Source organism: Branchiostoma lanceolatum, chromosome 18 (genome assembly GCF_035083965.1).
Source record: "Branchiostoma lanceolatum isolate klBraLanc5 chromosome 18, klBraLanc5.hap2, whole genome shotgun sequence".
Lineage (NCBI taxonomy): Eukaryota > Metazoa > Chordata > Leptocardii > Amphioxiformes > Branchiostomatidae > Branchiostoma > Branchiostoma lanceolatum.
In genome coordinates this window covers 10,015,961-10,043,167 of record NC_089739.1, presented here as the reverse complement: position 1 = coordinate 10,043,167, position 27,207 = coordinate 10,015,961, and the positions used below count along the sequence as shown (strand labels likewise).

Genomic DNA, 27,207 nt, shown 5'->3' with positions numbered 1-27,207 from the left:
GAAATGACAAATGCAATCCCTTTTAACATGTCAGGTGTTGGCTAAATGAAGAAATAACATGATTATGGTCCCCCTATTTACAGATTTTACTCTTTAACATGTGCTGTTTTTGATGCTTATCCAAATGTAGTATAGATTATCAAAGTACAGAGTTAAGTTGAGTTTGTTCCAACACTAGATATTATGTCAGTGAATTGTTCAATTTCCAACTGTCCTTCTGCAGTCTTCCTCAGAACTCCAGTGACCTTTCACCTGGATCATGTGACCTTACCGAGTTAAATGTCCACTTTGTGGCACTTGCTGATGTCACATGTCCGTCAGTCAGTCAGGTCACATGATCTAGTTGATGTGTACTACTAGTAGTAGTAGTCACTTGCATTCTGAGGAAGACTGCAGTTGGACTGTCGAATATTTGATTCACATTTTTTTCTGTGTTGGAACTCCTTGTGTGCCGTACCAGGTACTGTACTAGTAGTAGCCTCATTTTGTCAAGTACACTTATAAATATTCATCTGTTGTTAGAAGTCAAGATGAAACAAAAAAACTATGAAATAGGAAGATTACAAATTGTTTCTTTTTGTGTCTTAACAGGTGAGGGTGACAGCTCAAAGGTCACATGAGGTCATAGGTCACATGAGAGGTCAGACATGATAGGGAGGCTCGAGTGGAGATGAGTGGAGAATCGTCACAGCGCGACACCGACTTTGTCTACGATGCCGCCAGACTGCGAATCGAGAATGGCTGGAACAAGCCCCACAACATATACGGTAGGGACGACATGCAGGGATTCGTGTGCGGCTGGGGCGCCGCGGTCATCAACACGGTCGTCACGTTCCCCGTCAACAAGCTCATGTTCCGCCAGCAGCTGCACGGGATGCGGCTCCACAAGGCGTTCCACCAGATGCAATCTGAAGGGTTGCGTCACCTGTACCGGGGGCTCCTGCCACCCTTTCTACAGAAAACATTCTCGCTGTCGCTGATGTTTGGTCTGTATGACGTCTACGGGAAACTCCTTACCCACAGCTTCCCCAACATGCAGAAACCTGTCGTGCAGGCCTTCGCGGGGATAGGCGCGGGCTTTTCTGAGGCGATCCTGACGCCGTTCGAACGTCTCCAAACCTTGCTACAAGATCATAGATACCACAACCACTTCAACAACACGTTCGATGCCTTCAAGACTGTCCGAACGTATGGGTTTGCCGAGTACTACCGCGGCGTGTCAGTAATATTGATCCGTAACGGTTTAAGTAACGCCGTCTTCTTTAATATGAGAGGGAGGATCAAAGACGCTCTCCCTGCCACAGATGGCCAGATGGGAAACTTTTTCGAAGATTTTGTCAGCGGCGCTGTACTGGGAGCGCTCCTCAGCACGCTGTTTTTCCCGTTGAACGTGACAAAAACGGCCATGCAAGCGAGACTGGGCGGAGAGTTCATCAGTCCTGGTAAGATGTTCGTCATCGTGTACGAGACGCGGGGACGGAACTGGAAGAAGATGTTCCGCGGCGTCCACCTGAGTTACTCGCGTGCAATGATTTCGTGGGGGATCATCAACGCTTCCTACGAGCTGTTGAGGACTTTGTTATTTCCACAGAGTAAAGAAGACTGATTTTTAACCCTTACCCAGCCACATATGCTTTAACTGATATACCAGTGGGTACATAAAGAGCCCACAGTAGGGTTAGGGTTAAGGATGTGCCCATTCCACTGTTTTTTACAGTGTACATTGTAATTGTATGTCAACAGTAGAGGGAATGTCCCAATACCTGAGAAGCTAATCTTTGGTAGAAAATCTAAATGCTCACTTTTTAACAGTGCTCTCTTCAGCTTGAACTGTTTCTTTGTCCTTTTAGTTTAACGGAGGGAATTCAAGGTCTGTGCCCAGTGCTGAAGGCATGTAAAATCAGAGGCATGCTACCCCAAGAAAAGTTTACGCCTTAGATAGAAAGGCTTTTTTCTGCTTTTTAATGTTACATCTTGCGAATGCTTTGTGGCATGCACTGTTGACAGCCTGTAAAATTTGTAAGGAGACCCTCCCCCCCAAGGCCACACCAATTTAATTTCTTGGTTAATGGATTTTTTATTTATTTTATGATTAAAGCAGAAAGCTGGGGTGAAAACTTGCACCTGACCCTGTTCACTCCCTCAAACTGTGTGCACCAAAGTACAGACTTTCCTCTGAGATTCTGTTTTCATGTGGATTTTCCAATCCAGCATTTTATTTTAAATTCTGTTAACCAAGAAATTGAGTTGATGTGGCCTAATGCTGACGGAATTGTTAAAAAGTTTTGTTCATACGGTACTAGCAGGCAAGTCTTCTAAGGATGGAAAGGTGGATGCTGAAGAGAACCCTGCTTTAATTTAAAGCAAATATGTATAATTCATATCCAGAACTATCAGTAAGCAGAATAATCTAAGGACCATGTATTATTTTAAAAATGAAAGTTAAGTTACTTCTGATACCATGATTCTGTGTAATGATATATCAGGCTACATTTCTTTATTAAAGCTAAGGCCAAACAAATATAATATGCTGACTATCAGATTGAAAAAAAAAGGAAAATTTTAAAAGGGAAAAAATTAAACCATGCCTCACGCAGTTTTCTCATATCTGTTTCATCTTGTCCACTTGCTAAATTTTTACTTTGTAATAAGTTATTGAAAACAATTTTATGAATATGATATATATTGGTGTGGTTGAAAGGGTAATATTCAAATTGCAACAACTCTTGTATAGAGATGTAAGACCCCGATCACACTTGTGCAAATATTCAAATTCGTATAACTTAAGATTCATATGAACAATTTTTTTAAGGTAAAGTTTGCGAGGAAGAAGTTGTTTTCTATTCTGACCCACCGTTGTACAGCCTGGTTATGGAACAAACCAAAAAATAGTTCTTCAGACTTTACCTAAGTATAAATAATGTCAATACATACTTCATAATATGCACTTGAATATACACACAAGTGTGAACAAGCCCTTATGATTGTCTAAAGTTCGAGAGAAGTCCTGTTATCATACAATGAAGTCAACTAAATTAGGGCTGTGTGCCTAAACAATTTCAGGTCCAAGTACAGTTTAACTTTAAGTACAGATCTGTAAGTTATACATGTAGCCAGCTGCCTGTCTTTGTCGTAGATTGTCATCTTTGTATGAGGATTTCCTACCTCAAAAAGATACATGTATAACTTACAAGTTTTCTTTATTCTCAAGGGCAAGAATGTCAAAATTGCTATCTCTGACAGGGTTTTTGCTTCATCATAAGTCTTAAGAACTAGTGATTTAGTTTGTACAGGTACAGGTTCAGCACCCTCCTAAAAGCAGGACCCCTATCGCTCGATTCGTTGGCTTGCTCGCGTAGGGGCCCTGCTCTTAATCCCCAGTAGACACGGTTCTGGCGACGTTACTGACAGTTGTTCATGACTAATTAATGAGGTATCCTTATTTGGCACAATTTGGCGGTTAATTTGTTCTGAACCTAAAGTAACGATGTGAGACGTAACCTGATTGGTTGATAGCTTCCCAGCGTCCTTTGCGCTTTTGCTCTAGATGAGGCTTTAAGCAAACCCTCTGATTGGCTGAAGCTGTTTTGGTGGTGACGTCGCCAGAACCGTGTCTACCAGGGCTGATGAGCAGGGCCCCTACGCGAGCGAGCCAACGAATCGAGCAATAGGGGTCCTGCTTTAAGGAGGGTGGTGTTTAGGTAAACAGCCCTAGACTCAAGTGTCCCTAGATAGATAGATGTCTCAGGTTGGTTTGTAAACTTTGTCGACAAAAATATCTATTCAAAGCTGTTGTCAGAGCCAAGCATTATAACTACTAGTACAACTCCAAAATGTACGAACTACAGATTTGTTAGTCTGTACAAATTGTAGTTTGACAAAGTATTGTAAGTCAATGAGTATGCAACAACGGTTGGACTAGTCCAACAGCACATAATAGATATAGCTCTGTTAAAGAAGTTATTGCTATCTAGCAGAAATGGATCAGAAGAAAATACCAAATATGAAAGACCCACATAAAGAAATTGTAAAAAAAGATAAGTGATGATTATATTGCTTGCTTATGATAAGGAATAAAATATTATTTAAGCACTCAGATTTATGTCATGGCTGGTATATATTTGTTCCATGGGGTGGGGCTTGCTACATTGTCGTATTGGAATGGATACTATGAAACTGCCTAACATACCATGCATTTAGTAGGTTGGCCATTGACAATGACGTCACCATTCCCAGGAGCCTCTACGGTCGAATTCAAGTTTACTGGTAACATCGCCATTTGCTACTAAATAGAGTTTCTTACCAGATAGATTTTAGTATTTCAAAATATTACGATAAAAGATATTTGGTAACATAACCATACTGTTAAGCCATGTGAACATGGATAGATTTTGTATTGCCAAATTACAACATTTGATTTATGATCTTTCCCGACCACAACGAAAATGGTGTCATCTCTAATAGGGTAGAAATTTTACGTTGCGTAATAATTACTCTGGTTTCCCTTCAAATATCCCACGCATAAATCTTTCGCCTTTTACTAAAGATTTCCGTGGAGGGGAACAGTCAATGAGTCTATATCTAATTTTTCTCTGCCCTGCTTCGTGCGGGGCTCCTTATAAACAAAAGAAGTTACACATCACACTTTCCGAGTAAACAAGAAACCACCGTGAGCGCTTCGGTGTCTCTACGAGGCTGGGAGTGTTGCCCGACCGCTCACTTTATTAGCACAAGGCGTGGAACTTTTAGGTTGTTATTTTCGCTCTACGGGCAGACAGTAATTAGAAAGGAAAATTGTCAGAAAAAAGGTCATTGCTTGGTAGAACTGAGGTCGGTAAAACACCCCTAAACCGACCCATTGAGAATGGTCATCACACTTGGTCTTGGTCATTACGGCGTAGTCCCGAAGCAGAGACATCGCGCCCTCTGGCGGTACAGTACTGTAGGACAGTAGGAGGACGGACTGTTTTTTACCAAGGCCAAACACACAGCAAGGAGGTTAGAAAACAGGGCAGTCAGAGATGGCAGACTTCATCGCATTAACGTAGTTCAATGTTCACCAAGTTCTGATCTTATTTGATATTTGTAAAGATTAATAGACCAAAAGAGCAAACAAATGGAAGACAATATTGTCTGCCGTCTGTTCGAATTGCTCTTTTAGTCGTCTGACGTACCATTGACGTTTACCATCACCATTCCCATGAGCCTCTAATGTCGAATTCAAGTTTACTAATGCTACATTTTGTTATAAAATTGGGGTTACTGAATATTTCTACTAGATTATAAAGTTTAGCATTGCAAGAATGTTAAATAGCTATACTGTACTATCAAGCACTGTGGAAATTGCTTTATGATATCATTGAGTTTGCACTGCCAAATTGCTACATTTGATTCATGATATTTCTGACCACAACAAAAATGTTGTCATCTCAAATCCGGTAGAAATTCTACGTTTCCTAATAATTAACTCTGGTTTCCCTTCAACATTCCACGCACAAATCTTTCGCCTTTTACTAAAGATTTCCGTGGAGGGGAACAGTTAATGAGTCTATAACTAATTTTTCTCTGCCCTGCTTCGCGCGGGGCTCCTAATAAACTAAAGAAGAATCCCATCACATACAAATATACATGTACACTTCTGCGCTACTAGCACTGCAGTGTAATGCATTAGCACCTGTTGATATCTTCAGGCACAAAGCACAGACATGGCGTTACCGGTACAAAATCTAAAATTGAGGATCAGAGATGGCTGACTTCATTGCCTTAGCTAATTAGGTCTGACCAAGGAGGTTTGTTCTGACACACAATGTCAATGTTCACCAAGTTCTGACCTCATAATACAATGCTAAACTTTCTTCCAACACTAAGGTATTTAGAGATCGAATTTTCGACGACCACTGTCGCCTTCTTCAGGATCAATAATGACCAGAACAATAATGACCAGAAAAAACAAATGAAAGACAATGTTGTCTGCTGTTTTTGTCCAAATGCCCTTTCAATAGGTTGGCCATTGACAATGACATCAATATTCCCAGGAGCCTCTACGGTCGAATTCAAGTTTACGGTTGTTACGTTTTGGTATAAAATAGGGTTTATTACCAGATTTTAGAGTGGATTTTAGTATTTCAGAATATGACAATGATTGAAGAATAATTGGTAAAAAAAGCCACAATATTAAGCCCTGTCGAAAATTGATAAACTTTGCACAGCAAAGTTACAAAATTTGATTTATGATATTTTATGACCACAACGAAAATGTCGTCATTTTGAATTGCAACGAAATTTGACGCCATAGGTTAAATTGTCACTCTGGTTTCCCTTCAATATACCACGCACAAATCTTTCGCCTTTTACTAAAGATTTCCGTGGAGGGGAACAGTCAATGAGTCTATAAATAATTTTTCTCTGCCCTGGTTCGCGCGGGGCTCCTAATAAACTAAAGAAGAATCCCATCACATACAAATATTCACTACTGCGTTAATTCAGTGTAATGCCCAGCACCTGTTGATCTCTTCAGGCACAAAGCACAGACAAGGCGTCCCCTACTGATACAGAATTGAAGGACAGTGGGAAGACGGTCTGGCCCGTTTCAAGCCATAGGCCAAACATACAGAAAACAAAGATTTGTGACTTCTCACGTGTCAAACAACTTCATGACCTATACCTACAAGACTACAGCTAGTAGGTAAACGTTAACTACCTTTAACAAGAAAAAATACAGATGAAGATATGAATAGGTAGCCTCTACCAGGCTCCACAGGTCGCTCGAGAAATAGTAGAAATTCGGCAAAAAGACAGATAACATACCTGTACTCCCGGCCTGGCCAGCTATTTCCTCTGGCATGTTATCTGTCTATTTGCCGAATTTCTACTATTTCTCCAGCGACCTGTGGAGCCTGGTAGAGGCTAATGAATAAAATATAGGTAGCCTCGTAGATTATCATATGTCGCCTAGCTGGAACCTCTAGATTACGTCTCCTTGACAACGTATGGTTGCTAAGCAACATGATCCAGCGGTATTACTGCCCAGTCGTGTGAAGTTAGACAGTCTACCTTTGGGCAACACAAGCGCAGGAACGCTCCAGGCTGGTGAGACTGATCCTCCGTTATTTCTCATTGTCTTCTCTTCTCTTTAGGGTAATTGTGTGCGCACGACTTGATATGTTTGTTTTCTTTGCCTCGTTAGGAAAGTGATCTCGGACCAGTTTAGCTCAAATGAACTCAATGAACAGATGAGCTAATATTCCACTGGTCGTGACAGAGAAGACAGACGCTATGTACAGTATTTAAACGTTCATTGTACCGGGGAAACTCCCCTAGCTCTTTTCGACAAGCACAATGAACAGTGGACCACGGCTCAGCCAGTAACGTCCAGTCCTAAGGACTGCGACCCTTTCCGATAGCGTGCATGTCGGATGAGCGACACTGCCGGGATCGAACCCGGGACTTCTAGTTCCAGAGGCAAGATCGCTAACCACTGGACTACGCACGCTACCCCTTGTTATGATATTTTCATACTTTGTTCCCTATAGAGCGGGAAATAGAATAAGTTTTGTTTTCTATGCTTTGGTTTCCTTCCTTCGTATTGTCAAACTCTACTGCCAATTTTTATCAAAAGGTGTCACGCTTTTATTCTCCATTTGGGGCCAAACGAACTGAAAATTTGAGTGAGCAAATACCCCCCAGACGTTTCTACATGTTATCTATTTGAAATCTAATGGAATTATAGCAATTTTCGGACCTAGATTTAAGTTTTTCTGGATTTTAGTACCCAGAGGTATGCAGCATATGTTCTACAACCAGCCAGTTTGTATCATGTGTTAATCGCTTTACATTGTATGTACAACACTGTACAACACACTGAGATGCTATACAAAGTGTAGACGCACTCTTTAGTTTCCATTTCTCCGCTTGAGCGAGCTGCACGAAAATCTGAATTTACCATTGGTATATACCGGGTAAGTCTAATAATGGTTGCTAACCGTTGCTTTTTGCAACCATTACCAAACTTACCCGGTACTTACCACCAATGGCAAATCCCGGTTTTCGTGCAGCTCACTTAAGCGGAGAAATGGAAACTAAAGAGTGCGTTACCTATACATGCCGAGTTTGACGAAAATGAAACACCTACATTTGAAGGTGGGGCTCTCGGTGTGCCTGATAAAGAGGGTGATCTTCGATTCTTTTTCTTCTTTGCCTCGTTTCATGTTGTTTCGGTCATTGGTCGAGAAAACCACCTTTTTACAAACTCGACTAGACTCCAGGAGACGTTGAGTATGCAGTCATAACCGAGACGGTGATTAATCACATAGATACAAGGATTGACGTAACATCTCAGATTTAAAATTCCTTAAATATATATTTAACAAAGCATAAAGATAAACACATAATCCTTTGTCTGACGTTAGGATGAAAAACTTTGTTGCCCTGGATTTTGCCTTTTGTTAAATTTTGTTTGTATTCTTGTAACCCAAACAGGATTAGTTTCATAGACACAAAATCTGCTCAAATCCTCGAATTAATCTTGCTAGTGTACATGGGTATACAAATGTATATAATCTGCCTTTTCTGAATATCTTATCGTAGAGGGGAGATCTATAGTCTATCTGCTTTCTGCTAAACTTAGCGCCAGTGCTTTCATTTTCTCTTTGCATCACCATGCTTTCCAAATGTAGAAAATGACCGATACAGTAATTGTATGACATAGTAATCGGCCAGTTGTTTCAATGTTTGTATTATTCTTATGTTAGCATCCCTGTCATTTCAGTTCAGGTTGCAGAGTTCAGGTTGCCTACTGCAGTTCAACAGGAAAGATGCAGGTGGCGCTCGTGACTGTGTTGCTGGTCCTGGCTGCGGTGCCTAATAAGGCATCATCCAAGATCGACAAGGTATACCGGTAATGAACGTTAAACAGAGGAAAGGCACCTAAAACCTGGTTCCCCACTCGCTTAAATTTACGGCATCTAGAACGTTTTTGCGATAAAACTGACTGTAGTTTGCGACATATTGTACTATTTCCGGTATGTTGACCATTGCCGAAGGGTAAAAAAGAATCTTATTTATCTATTTCATAATCAGGCGAAAATCAATGCGCGCTGGTGTCAACCATAAAATCTGCTTGCTGTGGCCTTATGTGAAGAATTGCAGACAAAAAAGTAAACAAGCAAACAAAGAAATGAATCGGTAAATGAATAAATATAATCATTTCGTTCCAGGCCTAGGCGGTGTATATATGCTTTTCGAAGATATCCGTCAGGGCCCTAAAGTTAATCTTTTCGTTCCAGGAGGTGCATGCGATCTTCGAAGGCGTCCGTGAAGAGGCCTCGTTGATTGTCAAGGACCTGGCGGCAGAACTCAACGACTGGTTGGACCAAGAGTTCACCAACACGGTGAGTTGATAGTGAGACGTTAAGACCCCCTCTCACTGGACCCGCGGCACGCTGGCGGCGTCGCTGCGTCCTAAACTGGATCTGTGTTACCCTTGACTTTATAATGGCAATGTAATACAAAACGTATATCACTATGGCTAATAAGACAGCAAAACACACAAAGCGTAAAATGATATTTTTTATGGATGAAAGTCGCCATTCGCAGCGATCGAGTTCGCTAACGTGCCGCAGTTCTAGTGAGGCAGGGTCTTAACTGTGTAATATTCAAGCAGATGTAAGGTGGAAGATCAAAACGTTTTCAGATTGCCGGGCTTAGTATGGTATCCAAATTCATCATAGCTGCCTAAGCTTTTTCGTCCTGTCCGCGGTGGACATGACTACATTTGATTGTTGAGAAAATCATATGGAAAAGAAATTACATAACACTGTTTGTTTCATTGACACTGCCAAAAAAGTTACTCAAGCAACTGAATAGATCTTGTAAACGGTCAGATGTTTCAGATAGCATCAACTGTCAGTTACAAACGAAAGACAGTGGATGTGCTACCTGAAACGTCTAACCGAATAGAAATACTCTTTTTTACACAACCAAGATATACATTCCACCGACGTTTCGGTGACCATCTGTCACCTTCTTCAAGGCAATTCTGACTGGTTCACATAGTAATGCAGCACAGGTGTTGCTGCTTATACATATTAATGAGATGCAATCCCAAACGCAAAGTATCTACATAGGTACAATCACAGGGGATGACATCACTATGCGGTCCCAAACGTACAGAAGTGTAACACATACACAACTATCGATCAAAAACAATGCAACGATTATCATTTATTTCTTTAAGGATGCGGTCCCAAACGTGACTTGAGTCTATATCCCCCCTAACCATGGTTCATGACTGGAGTGGATTTCCTGATGTGAAACGTCTAACCGTTTACAAAGTCTATACAGTTGCTTGAGTAACTTTTACATTGCGTATCTTATAACCTCGATGCAGATTGAAGTAGATATTATAATTTGGTACAGCATCATTATTTTTCTTCTGTTTCGTTTTTCAGACTGTGGATCTGTCAGACCGTCTTGAAACAGCCGATTCTGTTCTGAGTCTCTTACCTAGTAAGATGGTAAGTGCCGAGTATTCTAATGTAACTTAACAAGTTTTCTGTATTTGTATCTGTACCTGTATCTGTAGAGTCTGTATCTGTATAGCCGGTATAACTATCATTTGGCGCAAAAAAAAACGACGTAAAAAAAGCTCTCTGGGCGGGCGGGGGTCACTCACAGCGCCGTAGAGATATAGAGGAGCCGCCGATTGTATGGTTTCCAGGCTAGTGCCAAGTGAGACCGGGTGCAAACTCTTTATCGCGTATGATGTCTTTCCCCAGCCAAAAAGGGGTTATCGTCTAGCGCGAAAGGTCTGGTATCCAGGCTAGTACATGTATATCATTACCTTAATGTCTAACCTTTATAATTATCAACGTGTCTACCAGGAAATTCTAAGGAGGGGCATCATTGCTAAGATCATCATTGAACAGGCAAAGGACGCGAAATACGCGGTACGGTTTGTTCAGAGGAACATTTTCTTACTTCTCTTCTTCTCGTGTTTTTGTCGACAGTAAACTTAACGCCTATTTTGCCTTCTTCTAAGCTTAGTTTTTTTTCCGCAGCAACACTTTTAACTAAATTTGAAAATTAAAAAAAATATGAAAATGGGCACAGAATTAGAACTGAAAAACTAGTCTGCACTTTTGACTGCAAACATCTTTTGCATTTTCCCAAGGTGTCTGTGAAGAACATTATGGATAGACAATGATAACAAAGAAACATTTTATTTTCTATTAGCACATGCTCGGCTATCACCCGAAGGAGTGGCATCACACAGTGTCGGGGATCGAACGCGCGGTAGAGGGCGTTTTCGTACGTCTGGCGTCCGCTGTGGAACGTATCCACGACAAGAAGTTTCTGGTGGATGCCTTCGCCGGGGCGGTAAGTGAACATGCCTCAACAGAGACGGGGGGCGCCATAAACTTTCTGCAATTCATGATCCACTGCTCACCGGGTCACGTGTTCTATCTGCATAACGTGATGTCATAGAAGCGAAGCGATGAGTTGCATGCCCCTTGACAAAGGCTGGAGTTGAAAAGTCGAAAAAAATGTGTCAAAAATTACAGTTCAACTTTCATTGAGAATCATTTCTACCAACACAGATAAACTTTCAACCAAAGTGTACATGCCATAACAAGGCAAGAGTGAGAGGTGGCAGACTTCACCCCTTACCCACGCTGCTTTGCGAACCATCCTGTACCACAAATGACACGATACCGTAGTAGAACTGAGAGTGTGGCAATGCTGTATTATGTGTGTTGGGAATCAAAGAAACACACACACACACACACACACACACACACACACAAACACACACACACGCACACGCACGCACTCACGCACACACACACACGCACACACACTCACACAAATACACACCAATACAAACACACACGCACACGCGCACACACATTTCAAACTACGTATCTCCGATGTTTGAGCATATTATAATTGTTCCTTTCTTCGTTGATATTTCTTCACAGACGGAGAAAGTTGGAGAGTACTACAGGGCCTGCCAGCGGGAAACTTATCTCTCCATCTGGGCAGCAGGACACGGCATCGCCAACCCGCGTGTGCGCCGCAGGGCCCGGCTGGTAAGTAGTGTGATTATACCATCAGCACCAAGGACAGGTCTGACCAGGGATTTTTTTCGTCCTTCTTTTTAAGGCTAGCTACCATTTATTTTGTATGAATGTATTGTTTTACCTGTCTAACCTTCACTGGCATCATGAATGCTTTTGTTTCTCATCCGCTTAAGTACGGTAGCAAAATTCATTTTTCTAATGCAACTAGACAAACCTTCCATCGAGTTCTCATATCTTTACTATAACTGATGACAAGCAAGGAGAAGTTGAATTTATCGAATGATAGTCTCATTTTGTATCTTTATCTGTTCAACATGGTTTTGTTGTGACCTGTATGGTGTGGCAAAATGTGCAGAAAAGATCTTCATTCATTCATTCATTCATTCTTATCAGGAATTCAAGGCTCGGAACAGCAACGTGACCATGGTGGAAGACAACCAGGGCTCTGGAGAAGAGGAGATCGAATGAAGTGTCCATGTGTAAGATCCAGCATTTCCAAAATTTCCCACGAATGACCTTGAAAGAAGAATTGAAGCCTTTCCCCACATCACATCCAAATACGTAAAGCTTGATACTCATATCAGTGTTGAAAAGTAGATTAAAATTTAGAAAAATGAACATTTTTAAGAGTTAGAATAACTTCAATCATTTGTCTTAAATGACTAGAATCATATTGTTTCAGATCATATGACAAATGAACCCAGTTCTTTCTCCATAAAATTGTTAGAAACAAGGACCAATTTCACATAGCGTTATATCACATTGTGGCAGTATTTGGGCAAAGTACATTTACATTTGGTGACATTTTATGTATAGCATAAACCCACTATTGCACTGTTTTGTGACGGAAATTAATACATTCCATTATATGGTGGTCTAATATGATTTAATCTCCTCACGTTGAAGGTTAGACATCCGGGTAACATATGCAAGTTAACAGTTTAACTCATGCAAATGAATAGATTTTGCAAACGTCTGACCATTTCCAAAATCCATCCAGTTGCTTGAGTAACTGTTACCGTGTGCATATCCCATTACATGTATATTTTATGCGACTGAATATAGAAATAATCACAACTAGCTTGTTTTGTCATCTTTGTTTATTTAATTTCTCTTCTACACTTTAAATCAACATCATGTAAAGCATTGTCGGACCAACACACGGTCCCCTCAGACAACATAATAAATACAGTTTTCAGGCATGCACTGCTCAGAACTGAAGCGGTCTACCTTTCTGGCAAGGCAGTATATTTCTATATTATAAACAACATAGTTATCATTGAAAGTGTCGCTGCATTTTACATATTTCCTTTGATCAGAACAGTTTTGTATAGACGTGAGATGCCTAAAAGTTGAGAAGATTTTGGTCGAGTTAGGTATAGGAGGATAGGCACCCTTTTCAGTTTCATGCATCCACCGAACGGAAAGATTTTAATTTTTTGTATCACATGTATTGTAAATGCATTTAAGTTTGCAGTAATCAAATTTCTTGGTAGTTTGCAGTTAAAACAATGGGGTAGGCTGACACAAGACAGAAGCATTTTCGAGTAGTTTCGAAAACTGCAAACAGTAAATCACTGCAAACTTAAATGCATTTACAGTATTCAACTATTTTGATATCAACCAGGTTTGTCTTTACTCCTATTGAGACCATCTTATGAAAATCAGGCAATCTTTCATTCATCCATATTTAATCTACAATTCAATCTCCAAGCAGATGTTAGGCCCTAGTAAATGTTTTCTGGCCCCCAAGCCTTTCTCATAGTTGTGGCGAGGGATTTTCAGAAAAGCCTGACGGGCAGAAAACATCACAATCTTTCACCCCAACATCTGCTTGGAGATTAGATACAATATGCCGGTGTATTGATTATATGCTAGTCACCAAATATGCAATTAACCTCGTGGCTTTACTTGTAAAAATTTTAAGTTAAATAACACCATTCTGCTTAGTTTTCCTGAATGCAGGCCGATATATAAAGGGAATACGTTATACATGTATGTATATATTTACAGATAACGACAAAAGAAGAAGTCTGTAAAGGGGGTATTTAGAAATTTACACTGATGACGTCATGTTAAATCTAGTACTTCTAGTTATAATCATATAACCCTGTCCATGATTCCTAAGCCCTTGGCCAATACAAATTGGTTGCCAAAGGCTAATTCAGTAGGGAGAAAGTTAAATATGTTTCACAAATAACACAGGTTTCACAAGAAATTGGATGAATGTCTAGTTGCAGCTTTTAGATCTTCTAATCAATTACACATTATTAGTAATTGCTAATCAATTGGAACTGATAACGATTCATAGAAATTACAACATTGGTTCAAATAATCTGGCCAATTTAGATCAAGAGTTGCAAGCAAATGTTTTGATAGAATATGTCTGAAATACTCTATAAAATACAAAATTTGTATTGGGAAAAATGTTCAAAATAGAAGGAAGGTTCACATATTAAAAAGGGTTAGGTTTTACCATTAAAAGCATGGGGTTCAGAAAAAAGCAAAAATAACAATTATAGCATAGTTTCAATTGAATTTAATGCAAGGTTGCACACAAAATGAAAACGGTTTAGTTTACAATTCCTGTTCGATACATCACGCTATTAATATGTCCTGTCTTAGAATACGTTTGAAATCCCTTACTTGAATTTAAAATGCATCCATTTTCAGATATAATAATCCCTTGTTTAGCTTGCCCTTACATTTTATAAATGACTTGCAAGAAAGGATTCACTTTAATTTACAACTGGGAATATCAGATGCTGTTGGTTATATTTTAACAGACTTTCTTAATCAAATGTGGGTAGTTTTCACGTTTTCAGGATGTTTTAAATTCGCACTGAACTGTAGTAACACAAGTTAGAAGACATGATCGCAGTGTGATGAGTTCGCTGGGAAAGGTCACCGCATAAAGTGCAAACATAAAACCCAGGGGTGCCTTAGTATCCAAACGAATTCTACAGAATTCACACGAGTTTGACAGAACTCATAATATGAATCTCATCGAATTCATATGAATTTCATGGAATACAATTTTTTCCGGAATTAATAGGACCCACTGTTACTAAATATACACGTTTTACAGAAATCTTATCATCTACTAATACGAATTTGACATACAAGTTTTACTAACAGCATCATATGTGTCTGTAATACTAGACTTATGCATTCCATAAAATTCTTATTTGTCTTAGTAGTGGATTGTATGTATTCCATAAAGTTTGCATGTTTCTTAGTAGTGGATTATGTGAATACCGTGAAATTCGTATGTATTCCGTGAAACTCGTATGAATTCCGTAAAATTCATTTGAAACTTATACACCCCTGACACTACTGCGAATATTTCACAATTACTTTACTTGGGACACCCCTGGAATCTAGTCATCGGGTTTCCAGAAGGTCTATAACAAGGGCTGAGAGGCAGTTGTTCCTATTGGTTGCTGAGGGTAGGCTGCCATTCCAGGCTGGTTGGCCACCCCACCTGGAGGCATGACCCCCTGCATGGATGTCTGCACCATGGTAACAGGGTTAGCCATAGTGCTGGGGAATAACAGGCGGAGACCAGGTTAGCAACTACAACATGTACATCAATAAATACAATTAGACATGTAGGTGATATGATACTGTAAATGAAGAAATGTTCATAGGGATTTAATATCGCAGTAAGGATCAGAAGATAGAGTGTTTGCGGTACCTTTGAGTTCACATTTGAAACAATAGTAGTGCTACAGTTACACTATCTAACAGCTTTTCGCGGTGGTCTTAAGTTTGCGGTAAAGAGTTCACAGTAAAAACCGCAAAATAAAACCAGCGCCGAACATTTCTGCATTTACAGTAAGCTAGGTACCAGTTACTTAAGCAACTGGATAGATTTTGAAAACAGTGACACTGACGAAAGGTAGTTGATGCTACCTGAAACGTCTGACCGTTTCTAAAATATATCCAGCTGCTCGAGTACTTAGTGACTGTTGCCTTGCATACAAAAGGTGCAGATCTACTAATAAAGCATTCAGTAATCCCCGAGGTATACACATAAGATCATCGGATATCCAGGGATATTCTTGGGAAAGCCTTGATAACAAAGTTTCTAATAACTGATTTATTTGTTCATCTGTGATTTTTTGTGTGAATCTGTGTGATTTTGTACTCATAAAGATGTGGTCTTTTAAAAAATAACACTCTCCTCTGGAGTTGAGTATGCCTTTAAGAAATCTTGGATTGATGTTAGAAATTACTTTGCAATGATGAGAGCTGATGCTTATTTACCTGTTGGGATATCCCATCTGTTGTGATGACACGGGGGGTCCAGCAGCAGACATGGTGGTGGGGAGGGGGGCCTGAGCCTGGACTGGGTGGGAGGGCAGTGTAGCCGTGCCTGACATGGACTGGGGTGGACCCTGGACCGGGTACGCCCCGGCAGGACCACCAGCGTAACCCTGAGGTAGAAAAAAAAGAAAAACTGGTTTTAGAGTAGAAATTGGTCAACTTTCTTCTTGCTGATCCAAAATGGTACCTCATGGGAGACAAGAAAATTGGAGCTTAGAGTTTAGAGTTTAAGAGCATTACGATATATGTGGGGAAAGATAAAGTGTGATCTTTCTCAAAATTCTAGAAATCACAAATTCTAAGGGGTTGTTATAATAAGGTTAGAACCAATAGATTCATCTGACTAACACTTTACAGAGTTGCAGCACGTAGAGTTTCACCTCTGATACATCTATCTACTCTTGTAACCGTAAGAGAGTGTAGCACTCCGGCACAGAGGGGACCCAGTAGTGTACTAATGGCTGAAAACACAAGTTGCAGGGAAGCAGTTGTACTTAGAGAACTGTGGGGGTAGGCAGGTTCAGGAGGGGGGGTTGTGAGGGAACTGTGTGTGTGTGTGGTGGGGGGGGGGGGGTACGTAGGTACATGGTTTGCTTACCTGTGGTGGCATAGTGTTGTACTGGCTGAATTGAGGGGGGTAGGCTGGACTGGGAGGAGGGGGGTTGTGAGTGAACTGTGGGGGGTAGGGGCAGGTTTGCTTACCTGTGGTGGCATAGTGTTGTACTGGCTGAACTGAGGGGGGTAGGCCGGACCAGGGGGAGGGGGGTTGTGAGCGAACTGTGGCATGTCCTTCATCAGTTTGTGGTACATAGACAGGGCTTCCATCAGCCGCTGGTTTAACGACGTCAGCTCGATGTGTTTCCTGTGGGAAAAGGGCAAGTCAATGTTAGTCCTTTCCACAACATATGGTATATAAATAAATAAAGGGCAATGCCCATCTCCGTTTCTATAGCCACCGTGCCACACTGTTGTGCAAGCATTACCATTGGTAATTTCTGACCAATAAACCATTACTATTATCCCCTAGGGCTGTGTACCTAAACAAAAATTCAGGTACAGGTACAGGGGTTTAGGTACAGGTCCGAACCTGTATGTATGTAGTACCTAAACAAGTTTGGCCAATTATCTGTAAGTTAAACAAGGAACCAACTGTCTTTTTTGGTGGTAAATTGTCATCTTTGTATGAGGATTTATGTATTGAATCTCAAAAGAAGTCTATTTGGAAGTTTTCTGCATTTCCAACAGTAAGGTTATCAAAAGTGTCATCTCTGTCAAGCGATTTACCTACATTAACTTTAATGAGTAAGTCTAAAAATGGTGTCAACTAGTGTTTTAGTTTGTTTAGGTACCTGTTCAGGTACAGTAGATGTTCAGGTCCAGACCTGTACCTATACAATTTTACAGGTACAGGTTTTAGGTACACAGCTCTATTATCCCCTTACCTGTCAATCTTCTCCAGTTCCTGGTCAATCAGAGGGCCCATCTGCTGACAGGCATCTGTCAATAAAGGACAAAATTTCATATTAGCCCTGTTAATGAATGGGCATGAATAATAAAGACATGTTTCTTGATAATCAATTTCTGTTTTTCCACAATAAAATGGCTTTGACATGAGAAGTTCTTATGGTCTCCCGTGTACTGTAAATTGTGATTTTAATTGAATGTGAGAAATTGTAACCACTTTCAATTATATTTGATTATACAGTAATAAACTATACAATGTATGTTACCTTCAAAAGCCCGTAGGTGTGGTGGGTCCGTTGCATCATCCCCAGTTGGGTTGGCGTTTTGAAGCATGGCTAAAGTCTCGTTCATTTTTTCCTAAACATATTCAAGTGAAGAAACATATGACTGAATGAAGAAAGGCCTTCTTAGTTATTGTGAACAATATACAGTATCAAAGCTTGAAATCTACAAGGAAAGGTTCACAACAGGAAAAACAGCACAACAAATACATGTATCAGTAATTTGAAACATACTAATAACAGAACAGTAACTGTTATGATTTTATGACAGAACTTTTGATTTCATGCGACCCTCGCCATGCAAGAATTCCGCATTGTCATTCGGGAAATTATATTTTCAAATGAAATTGCGAAGAGAATGTTAGTATGAAAGTTTAACTTGAAAAATATCATAGCATGGAGAAGGATTTAACTTTGCTCTGACAAAATAAAAACAACTTAGGTCTACTCTTTTGTGTTGGAATGAAGTTAGATCCTCCTAATTCAAAAGGAACAACGTACTGTTAATACAGTATGTAAAAATGAACAGCAACAAAAAAACAAACCTCATCTATCTCCACAGGTTCTGGTTCTGGCTCGACAGTGTTAACAGTCACCTCTTCATTAAACTGGACCGTCTTCCCAGTCTTCACTACAACTGTGAAAAATGACAGGCAAACCTTCAGAAATGGCACTATATTTTCTACAGCTTCAGCTTTTAAGTAATGTAAGAAATCGCGAATTACAACCAGTTCTATGGATGGAACAAAACAGTTTGCCGAGAAATATTACAGAGAAGGCCTCAGCCTCAAAAACCAAAAGCTTGCTGATGAAATGTTCAAAAGCACTGCAAAAACCAAGTCAACCCCGATGTCAAGATTCACGGATCATCCAAAATCACCAATGTTTCACCTCCACAAAATTAATTTTTTTATATCATCTTTGTACACTTATTGAGTAACAAATGTCAAGAAGTGCTTTCTTAACATTTTTTTCATCCTTTGATTGCTATGTATCCTTTTGGAAACCAAGATTAGATTTTGTTTAGATGACAAAGATGTGATTTTGGATGATCCCTGGGGTAAACCAACCTTTTGGGGAGGCGTTCTGAGCACCAGGCTGATCTAAGGTTGTTAAAGACACAACAGTTACACATCGACGTTGGCATTCGACCAGGGCTATTTCCAGCTTTTTAAATGTTGTTAAATAGCATGTGTTTTTGTTGTTAAACTGTCATTTTAAGCTTACGAAAACACATTTTCATGTCCTGAAGTTTAAATTTTTTCGACAGGTAGGGTGGCCTTTTTTCTGTCCCAGCAAGCGAATCTCTCAACATAGTCACTACCAAAAGTACGAGACATTTACCACAGATAATACAGTTACACCACTATGCAAACATAGCACTAATGTGTGAAAGCCACTACTATTAACATGGAAGGCAACAGAAACACTTGTCCGTAGCACATGTAATCTGCAATACAATCTATGTTTACCTGGCTCTGGGTCTGCATTCAGGTCTGCTGTCACAAAATTCGCCGGGAACAGTCCAACTCCGCGGTACGTTTCACCCTTCCACCAGTTGGGGTCACTAGAAACAAAAATCGCATAACGTTACAAATACTACTACTGTAACAGTAACCATTCTCATACGCAGAAACTGGCCCGCTGCCTTTACAATATACATGTACCTTGGGAGGCTCTGTTAAACCGGGCTGAGGTTTACACTTTTGCAGGCATGACCTCTGACCAGCTGTCAGCCAATCAGATAACGGCCTAAATGTTTTCTTTAGGTAAAGCCAATTCTATGATTGGCTGACAGCTGGTTAGAGCTGGTTAAGTTATAACTTATTATCACATAGCTAGATGGCGTCGACCAATCAGAAGCCTCCATTGCCCATGTGTTATGGGCCATAACACACCCGGGCTATAACACACCACTTATTCCATTTTGAAGAGGGGGTGTATTTTTTATGAATCTTTTTCTTACCCTTGTTCAGAAAAATATATTTTCTCAAAATTCACAAAATCTTCTTAGAATACGTGAAAAAAATGAACAAATTTCAATTTGAGTGAAATTTAAACGAGAGGAATAAAAACAATATTTCTCACACCCCTACCGAGAGAGTGGAACCGTCCGCAGACGATTGTTGCAAATCTGTTGGGCATCATCACCCGTCCCACAGTTTTACGTCGAGGAACTGACAGACGCCGACTTAGAGTCAGTTTTCGGGTCATGGGAAGTTGATGAAGATGCCCAGGAACATGCTTCAGCAGTTTAGGGGCAAGGAAGCTGGCGAGTGTGACCAACAAGAAGCAGCGGGCACACAGATTCCCCTCCCCACTCATCACATTGTATTTCCCGAAGTAGCAAATCTTGGCAGACAAAGAAATCGCCCATGAAACATCCTACGTTTCTACCCAAGAGGTCCACAGGCTGGTATGTTCACGTTTCTGTGGGGATTTACCTGGCGAAAATTAAATCATTGCCGGCAAAGTGATGTCGCCTTGTTCAAAACAAACGCCCCCCTCCCCAGGGCGAACACGTAACTTCCCCAAACCGATGTGTTGGCATCGAAAGAATTACGGTCAAAATCGCCCAAATTCTTACAGGTTTGTACCTACAATGATCTCGGCTCGATATGTGTACACTTCTGTGGGATTTCTTTTCCGGCTTGAGCAATAATTATCCTGGGAAACTACAAGCAAAGGGGAGGTAAACATGCACGATTCTTACCACACCTAAGCGTCCAACAACCCGTCAATTTGTAACCGTGTGGGCTCGAAGACAAGTCACCGCTTGTTTACATTGGATTATATGAAGCTCATATGTACAATGGATTGATTTTACATGTATAGTATCAAATAAAGAATCTATGTACTATACAAAAATTATATGGGTCAGTTTAGATAAGCTATGTGCTATAACCACCTCATAAAACCACCTCGTTCGCTTCGCTCGCTCGGTGGTTTATTCGGTGGTTATAGCACATGACCAGGCGTTATGACACCATATACACCTCAGGGCGGGTCATTAACCCTTAATTGATAAACCAGTAGCTTGATAACTTACATAAGTTATTGATAAATCAATAAGTTAATAACTAACTAACCTGTCATCAAGGACACTAATTATTTCTCCAGCCTTGAAGGTCAATTCATTATCCTCGGCTGCTTCAAAGTCGTAGATCGCTCGGACCTTCCGTGTCTCGGGTTTGTGGCTCGGCGACTCGGAGACCGGGGCGCGTACGGAAGGGTACAGACTGCTCGAGGAAGGGCTCGACTGGGCCTCCTTTAAGGAGAGTTCAATAGCTGGAACAATCGAGAAGATCTTCAGTTAGCTTTAGCTGAAAAATACTATTAAATACATTGTACTGCTATACTCTATACTGTACTCCAACTCTACTATCTAGTCATACATTAAATCCACTGCTTAGTATCATTTATCTAATTTCTTTGTGTCATCTAAAAACTACAAGATAATGGAAAACTCTTCAAATTTGTCTAAACATGTTGCGTTTGGTACTCCTTTATCAATAGGCATTGATCTAATCAACAGAAATATTTCAAATAAGAATATACACTCAGCCTGTATACAAATGGTATAGTTCGTAGGCCAGTCAGATAGCGACATGTATAGTTCGGTCACAGAAGATATACTTTCCTGCTCTTTTGTTGTATCTGACTTATTGCGCTTAGTTGGGTATGAATATGCAATAAAGATCATTGTCATTGTCAAACATTCGACTGGTATGGCAAGACATTGTGTCAAGAAACTATGTTTGAAGGAGTATATCTTGAGGAGTACATCTTAAGTAACAACGAAAAGAAAAGAAACAAAAAGACGAGACTTAAAAATACTTTCCACCTTTCAGGAGATCATCTTCCTCCTGCTGACTGTTGACCACATTTGGATCAGCACTGAAGGTCTTGGGCTGGGTACTGGCAGACTGTGAAGGGAGGGGGGCAAACAACAGCACAGATGAAGTAGTTAGTTAAAATCCTCCCACACCATTATTGATGTACAGGGCGATGCCCATCTCCATTTCATAGCCCTGGGCCATACTGTGGTGCAATCGCAGTAGCAGGGGGCTAGTCCACTGGCAGTGGAGTGTGTTTAACTTCCATACTGTTTCAGAAGTATGTACCATTTCTATAAAGTCTTTGGTATGACTCAATGCGCCTCTTGTCCAGAACCCCAGTCCTTCTGGTCCAAGTAATTTGAACCAGACATGGTGAGAGACAGAAGCGCAGACCACTACACCACAGGGACACCCCCACAGATGAAGTAGGTATGGTTCTATTTTTGATCATTGTTTAGACCTAAGACCTATAGAGTTCACAAGTTGCTATTACTTCAAAATAATAATTTTCAACAATCATGATACAAGATAGATGTACTTGTCACAGTAGAGATTGTGATTTAGGACGTTTGCGGATTGCCCTAGGACAGGTTGAAAGCAGACTCTATACTCTCACAAATTGGAATCGGGATATCTGTCCAAAGACAATCCCTTATTGCAATCTGTAATCCTAGGACAAATTAGAATTAATTGTTGATTTGATTGCTATCTGTCATTGGACGATCCACAATTGTCCTGAATCCCAATCTCTACTCTGGACATGTACAACAGTGTATAATTTACCATCATTAAAGGAGTCCTAAACTCCAGAGGGGTGGGTTATTTTCCAATAGATGATAATTTTAGGAAGTAAAAATGGATATTTTTTACAGTATACGATAAAGTATCCACTAGTACCGTGCGCATCAAAAAGCATTCAGTATTCTACCGAATTCCCCAGGTGACCCTCTATTTTCTGATTAATCAAATTAAACAACCTCAGCCTGTGGCCTAATACAGTGTGCCTGACAAGGCCTGACAAAAGTTAGATTATAAAAAGAATGTCATGGGGGTTAAGAAAAACTCGTCTTGCTATGTGTTCCTTTATATCTTATCAACAATTGGCCTTCTTATTGTGCTTAACCACCCTCATCTATGCCGAAAATATCCACGTTTAATGATCGATATGATGTATGTTTACGCATAGGGAATACATGGGTAGGGTCTGCATGGGTTTAATGAGTATCATATTGTTTTAAAGAACACACCTTGTCAAATTAACCACAAGCAGAATTCTGTAAAAAGTCGGCTGATTATGTATTAATTGATACATAATCTAGTGGAAAATAACATCACCTTCTGGAGTTTAGGACTCCTTTAAAGATATGCAAAGATAATAAAAAACAACAAGAACAAAACAAAAGAAAGAAGGTGGAGCATACCTTTCCGCTGGGGTCAGGAAAAGAGTGTCCCTCTGACTTGAGGCTGCTGTATAGGCTGGGGATCAGGCTCAGCTGTGGGTCGTCAGCAAAGTCTGTTGCCCACTGTTGAACCAGGTCCTTCAGCCGGTCACACACCTTCGGATGGGCCTGGGAACCAGACATGCATATGTTTTAACATCATGGGGCTTCTTTAATGAATATGCAACAGGTCCGCATGTCCTGAGCTCTGATTGGCTCAGCTCAGATAACCAGTGCTCTGATTGGTTGAACCAAAAAAATTAGGTGCACAGAAAGAATTTTGGGTGCACCACATAAAATGAAGTTAAATGTCAACAAAACATAAGTTTGACGTTACTGCCTCTCTTAAGAACTTCAATCTGTAAATAAGTGTAATTCAATCCAGGTTTCAAATTTCAACCAAGCAATACATCAAATAAAGTACAACAAAAGGTTATTTTGCTTTTTCTGATACTTACATTTCAAGAATATTCTGTACGCTAGTAGTATACACAAGAACCGTTACCCTATAGAGTATAAAAATATCTAGGTGCACAGGTGCACCCACGGGCAAAAATTAGGTGCACAGCTCCAATTTTGGGTGCACACAGGTGCACATGCACCCACTATATTCCTAGCCCTGGTCTACCATTTTGTTAGTCTTTAGACTTGCATGTTGGGTGTGATCTCTGATAGGAATGTGTAAGTTCTGCAGCTGTCTCACCTTGCTGAGAATGGAGCGCACTTCGGCACAGAAGTCCCGCGAGCAAACCTCGAGGTGGAAAATTTTCCCGCAGTTGTTCGAACACGCACCAAGGAGCTGCATTGTTGGAAGGAATATGTATAAAATATCAAAATTTATCATAAGACACTGTATCTTTCACAGCTGGTCAATTGATCTATCCTATTTCAAACCTGATAATATAGACAACAAAGGACAGGAATTTACTTTTTTGGGATGGAAAGAAATTTTCCCGTCTGTCCAAAAATTGTAACTTCATGACATGAAACTGATGAAAATGTATTTTTGTAACCTTAAAATGACAAATTTCACAATGGAAATCAACAACGTGGGCTCCCAAACAAAGAGTGGGATGGAAAAAAATTAAAGCTGGAGAAAAACCTGGTTTGATTACAAATGAAAGCAAGAATTCTGGACCCACCGTGAGAGACTGCATGGCCACATGAGGCACCCTGTGGTTGATTCTCTTGATTATGGATCTCAGACAGTCTTTGGGGCTGGAAAAAAAATACACACATGGTTACATGAGGTCTCCTTCTTCTTCTCATGGTTAAATGAGGTGTGGCTCTTCCATCACATGGTCCCTCCACCTTTACATCCCATACACAGAACTTCAACCCTTTCCAGTGGCAATGCTGCATTTGTCATTGGATTACATTACACTTTAAGTTCAACCTATTTTAACCTTTAACATGCTTTAAAATGTAAATTGAAGAGTTCCTACTCGGTGGGAGTCTGCCCCACTCTGTCACAGATGTCCATTATCAGCCCCCAGTCTTCTGTTGTGTTCATCTCACTCGTCACCTTTTCTGTGGGAGGAAAAACAAACACTTGGTGAAAGTGAACTTGAACTAATTTAGCTTACTGAAGAGCTAATTTTCCACTGGTCGTGACAGAGAAGACAGACGCTATGTTTACAGATTAATTGCACCGGGGAAATTCCCTTTGCTTTTTCCGACAAGCACATGAACAGTCAATGAAGAGGTCAAGGACCGTTGCGGTCAGAAAGAAACTTACGGGAGCTAAGGAAGCTCGCATCAAATCGGACAAAGTGGAAGGGACTGAAGGAAGACTGAATGCGGCTGCAGGATGTTTCAACTACTGCAGCAGCAGAAAACAGTGGACTACTACTACATGAACAGTGGACCATGGCTGAACGTTCCGTCCTAAGGACAGCAACCCTTTCCAGTAGTGTACATGTCGGGTGAGCGACACAGCTGAGATTTGAACTCAAACCGTCTTGGTGCAGAGGCAGGGTCACTAATCACTGGACTACATGAACTTCTGTACTTGTAATGTGTAGCTTGTATAACCACAGCAGCTTGCCTGGCATGCGGCAGCAACTGGCTATATCATATTGTAAAAACCCAAAGGGGCAAGTACGCCGCTCCCGGGATTCGAACCCGCACCGATCCCAATTGGCACGACTTGGGAATCCAACATGCTAACCACTAGGCTAAAAGGTCCGGACCAGTTAGACTGGTCAGTTAGTGGAGGTTGATCCCCACTGTTACACTACTCCCCCTTTTCTTTTTAGACTCGTCCCGAGTCTCCGAGTGCGACATTCCTGTGTGGTACTCTTACTCACAGGGCCGGTGTGGGAACCACTGTAAAAACCCAAAGGGGCGAGTACGCTGCTCCCGGGATTTGAACCCACGCCAATCCCGATCAGATCCGCACGACTTGGGAATCTAACACGCTAACCACTAGGCTAAAAGGTCCGGGCCAGTTAGACTGGTCAGTTAGTGGAGGTTGATCCCCACTATCACACCTAACATTTACATTGAGCTGCAAGAGCTGTCAAAAGCTATAAATACTGAGGATGCCCCTCCAGTAATGACAAACTCCATTCCATTCTACGATACCTCTTGGATCCATGGGAAAAAAAAAAAAAAAAAAAACATCTTATCACCTGGAAGAGGAAGATTCAAAGGCTGACTAAATTTTTATGATCCCTTAGAATACATAGAAATATTCTCACAAACACTTTGCCGTTTAATATTTGTTAATTATTCTAGACTGTAGTCAATTTTAAACAACCGAAACTGACAATTTTTTGTGTGGATACTTAAAATTATGCAATTATTTTGCTCACCATAATTTGTGTAAAATGACGTTTCAAAAACATTATTAAGCTTGAATCTTAATCATGAGTTCATAAATATTACTCTATTGTCGCACATTAACGTTTATATGTTTCACTTCTCCCTTTCTGTATATTCATAACAAAGGATAGCTGTATGATGACGCGATATAAAAATGCCCCCCTCCCCAACTACCAAAAATTATGATTTTGTCTGCGAAGAAAATCGTCTGGCGACCAAAACTTACCGACATCGGGGTCAAAAGGCGACGAACTGCTGAAAAGAGGCATCTTTTAGTTTGGTGTGGCGGTCCAACAGTTCACTAAATGCTTTCTTAAGTTAAACTACGCGATCAAAACATTCACTCATAGTCCAAAAACGTCGACGGTTTTTTTTTCTGCAGTCCTTATCACTTCCTGGTTAGTCATCACCGCATGGGAATAAAATAATCGATAACCAAAATAAAATTCAATATAAACGAGCTTTTGATAACATTCCACGATAAATTACGATACAAAAATCAATATTCCACTACTCTTATGGTATTATGAATATTTGTTTGCGTCAAATTTGCTATAATAAGGAAATTATTTGGTTTGTTTTGCTGCACTCTGCAAAAAAATTACCTCATGGTCACGAGACTTTGCCAACCCGACGTAGGGTGATGTTCTCAAGTAGTAAAACTTAAATTTTCAAAGAAAAGATTTTTGTTCGTTGACTTATTTTGAAAAAGGTTATAATATTCTTTTCGATAAATATTTTGATTGCTATAGTATTACATTTACACCAAGATATTTATATTTTTATTACCACGTATTTCAAATCACCCCTTCACCTAGTTTAAGAATGGATTCATCTATGTAAACGTCAACGGGCAGCTGGAGGCTCTGCATGGCAAAATTATATAACAGGTATTTTTTAAGTCATCAGTTTTCCTGCTATTAAGATAAACATAGATACATAGGATTAT

The 27,207-nt window shown here is 40.4% G+C and overlaps 2 protein-coding genes and 3 non-coding genes across 6 annotated transcripts; 4 read left to right on the top strand and 1 right to left on the bottom strand.

Moving 5' to 3' along the window:
• The first annotated feature begins 595 nt into the window (after nucleotides 1-595).
• On the top strand, nucleotides 596-4,096 carry LOC136424228 (mitochondrial nicotinamide adenine dinucleotide transporter SLC25A51-like). The gene has a single exon (XM_066412751.1). The coding sequence runs from the start codon at nucleotides 671-673 to the stop codon at nucleotides 1,604-1,606; it is 936 nt and encodes a 311-aa protein (XP_066268848.1). The 5' UTR covers nucleotides 596-670; the 3' UTR covers nucleotides 1,607-4,096.
• A 394-nt stretch (nucleotides 4,097-4,490) lies between these two features.
• On the top strand, nucleotides 4,491-4,614 carry LOC136424862 (U5 spliceosomal RNA). The gene has a single exon (XR_010753944.1). It is a non-coding gene; the product is annotated as a U5 spliceosomal RNA (small nuclear RNA).
• An 850-nt stretch (nucleotides 4,615-5,464) lies between these two features.
• On the top strand, nucleotides 5,465-5,587 carry LOC136424861 (U5 spliceosomal RNA). Its single transcript, XR_010753943.1, has one exon. It is a non-coding gene; the product is annotated as a U5 spliceosomal RNA (small nuclear RNA).
• Nucleotides 5,588-6,304: 717 nt separating this feature from the next.
• LOC136424863 (U5 spliceosomal RNA) lies at nucleotides 6,305-6,427 on the top strand. Its single transcript, XR_010753945.1, has one exon. It is a non-coding gene; the product is annotated as a U5 spliceosomal RNA (small nuclear RNA).
• Nucleotides 6,428-14,967: 8,540 nt separating this feature from the next.
• Nucleotides 14,968-26,658, bottom strand: LOC136424059 (signal transducing adapter molecule 1-like). 2 transcript variants are annotated; one of them, XM_066412473.1, is made up of 15 exons: nucleotides 26,485-26,658; nucleotides 24,878-24,962; nucleotides 24,575-24,650; nucleotides 24,136-24,231; nucleotides 23,415-23,561; nucleotides 21,999-22,080; nucleotides 21,244-21,442; nucleotides 19,627-19,721; nucleotides 19,225-19,257; nucleotides 18,700-18,791; nucleotides 18,140-18,230; nucleotides 17,852-17,906; nucleotides 17,112-17,271; nucleotides 16,350-16,519; nucleotides 14,968-15,623 (listed from the first exon to the last, which is right to left on the bottom strand). In XM_066412473.1, exons 1-15 carry the CDS (start codon nucleotides 26,525-26,527, stop codon nucleotides 15,485-15,487), a joined length of 1,563 nt encoding a protein of 520 aa, XP_066268570.1. In that variant the 5' UTR covers nucleotides 26,528-26,658; the 3' UTR covers nucleotides 14,968-15,484. The 2 variants fall into 2 exon arrangements, with proteins under 2 accessions (XP_066268570.1, XP_066268571.1); XM_066412474.1 differs by lacking the exon at nucleotides 19,225-19,257.
• Nucleotides 26,659-27,207: the final 549 nt, after the last annotated feature.

What these genes read in the sequence shown, in the direction of transcription:
- LOC136424228 (XM_066412751.1), top strand. Translation starts at nt 671, where the DNA reads ATGAGTGGAGAATCGTCACAGCGCGACACCGACTTTGTCTACGATGCC.
- LOC136424059 (XM_066412473.1), bottom strand. Translation starts at nt 26,527, where the DNA reads ATGCCTCTTTTCAGCAGTTCGTCGCCTTTTGACCCCGATGTCG. An exon ending in TTCCTGACCCCAGCGGAAAG is followed by an intron (nt 22,081 to 23,414) that starts GTATGCTCCACC and finishes CTCCCTTCACAG; the next exon opens with TCTGCCAGTACCCAGCCCAA. An exon ending in AACCTGTGGAGATAGATGAG is followed by an intron (nt 18,231 to 18,699) that starts GTTTGTTTTTTT and finishes GAATATGTTTAG; the next exon opens with GAAAAAATGAACGAGACTTT.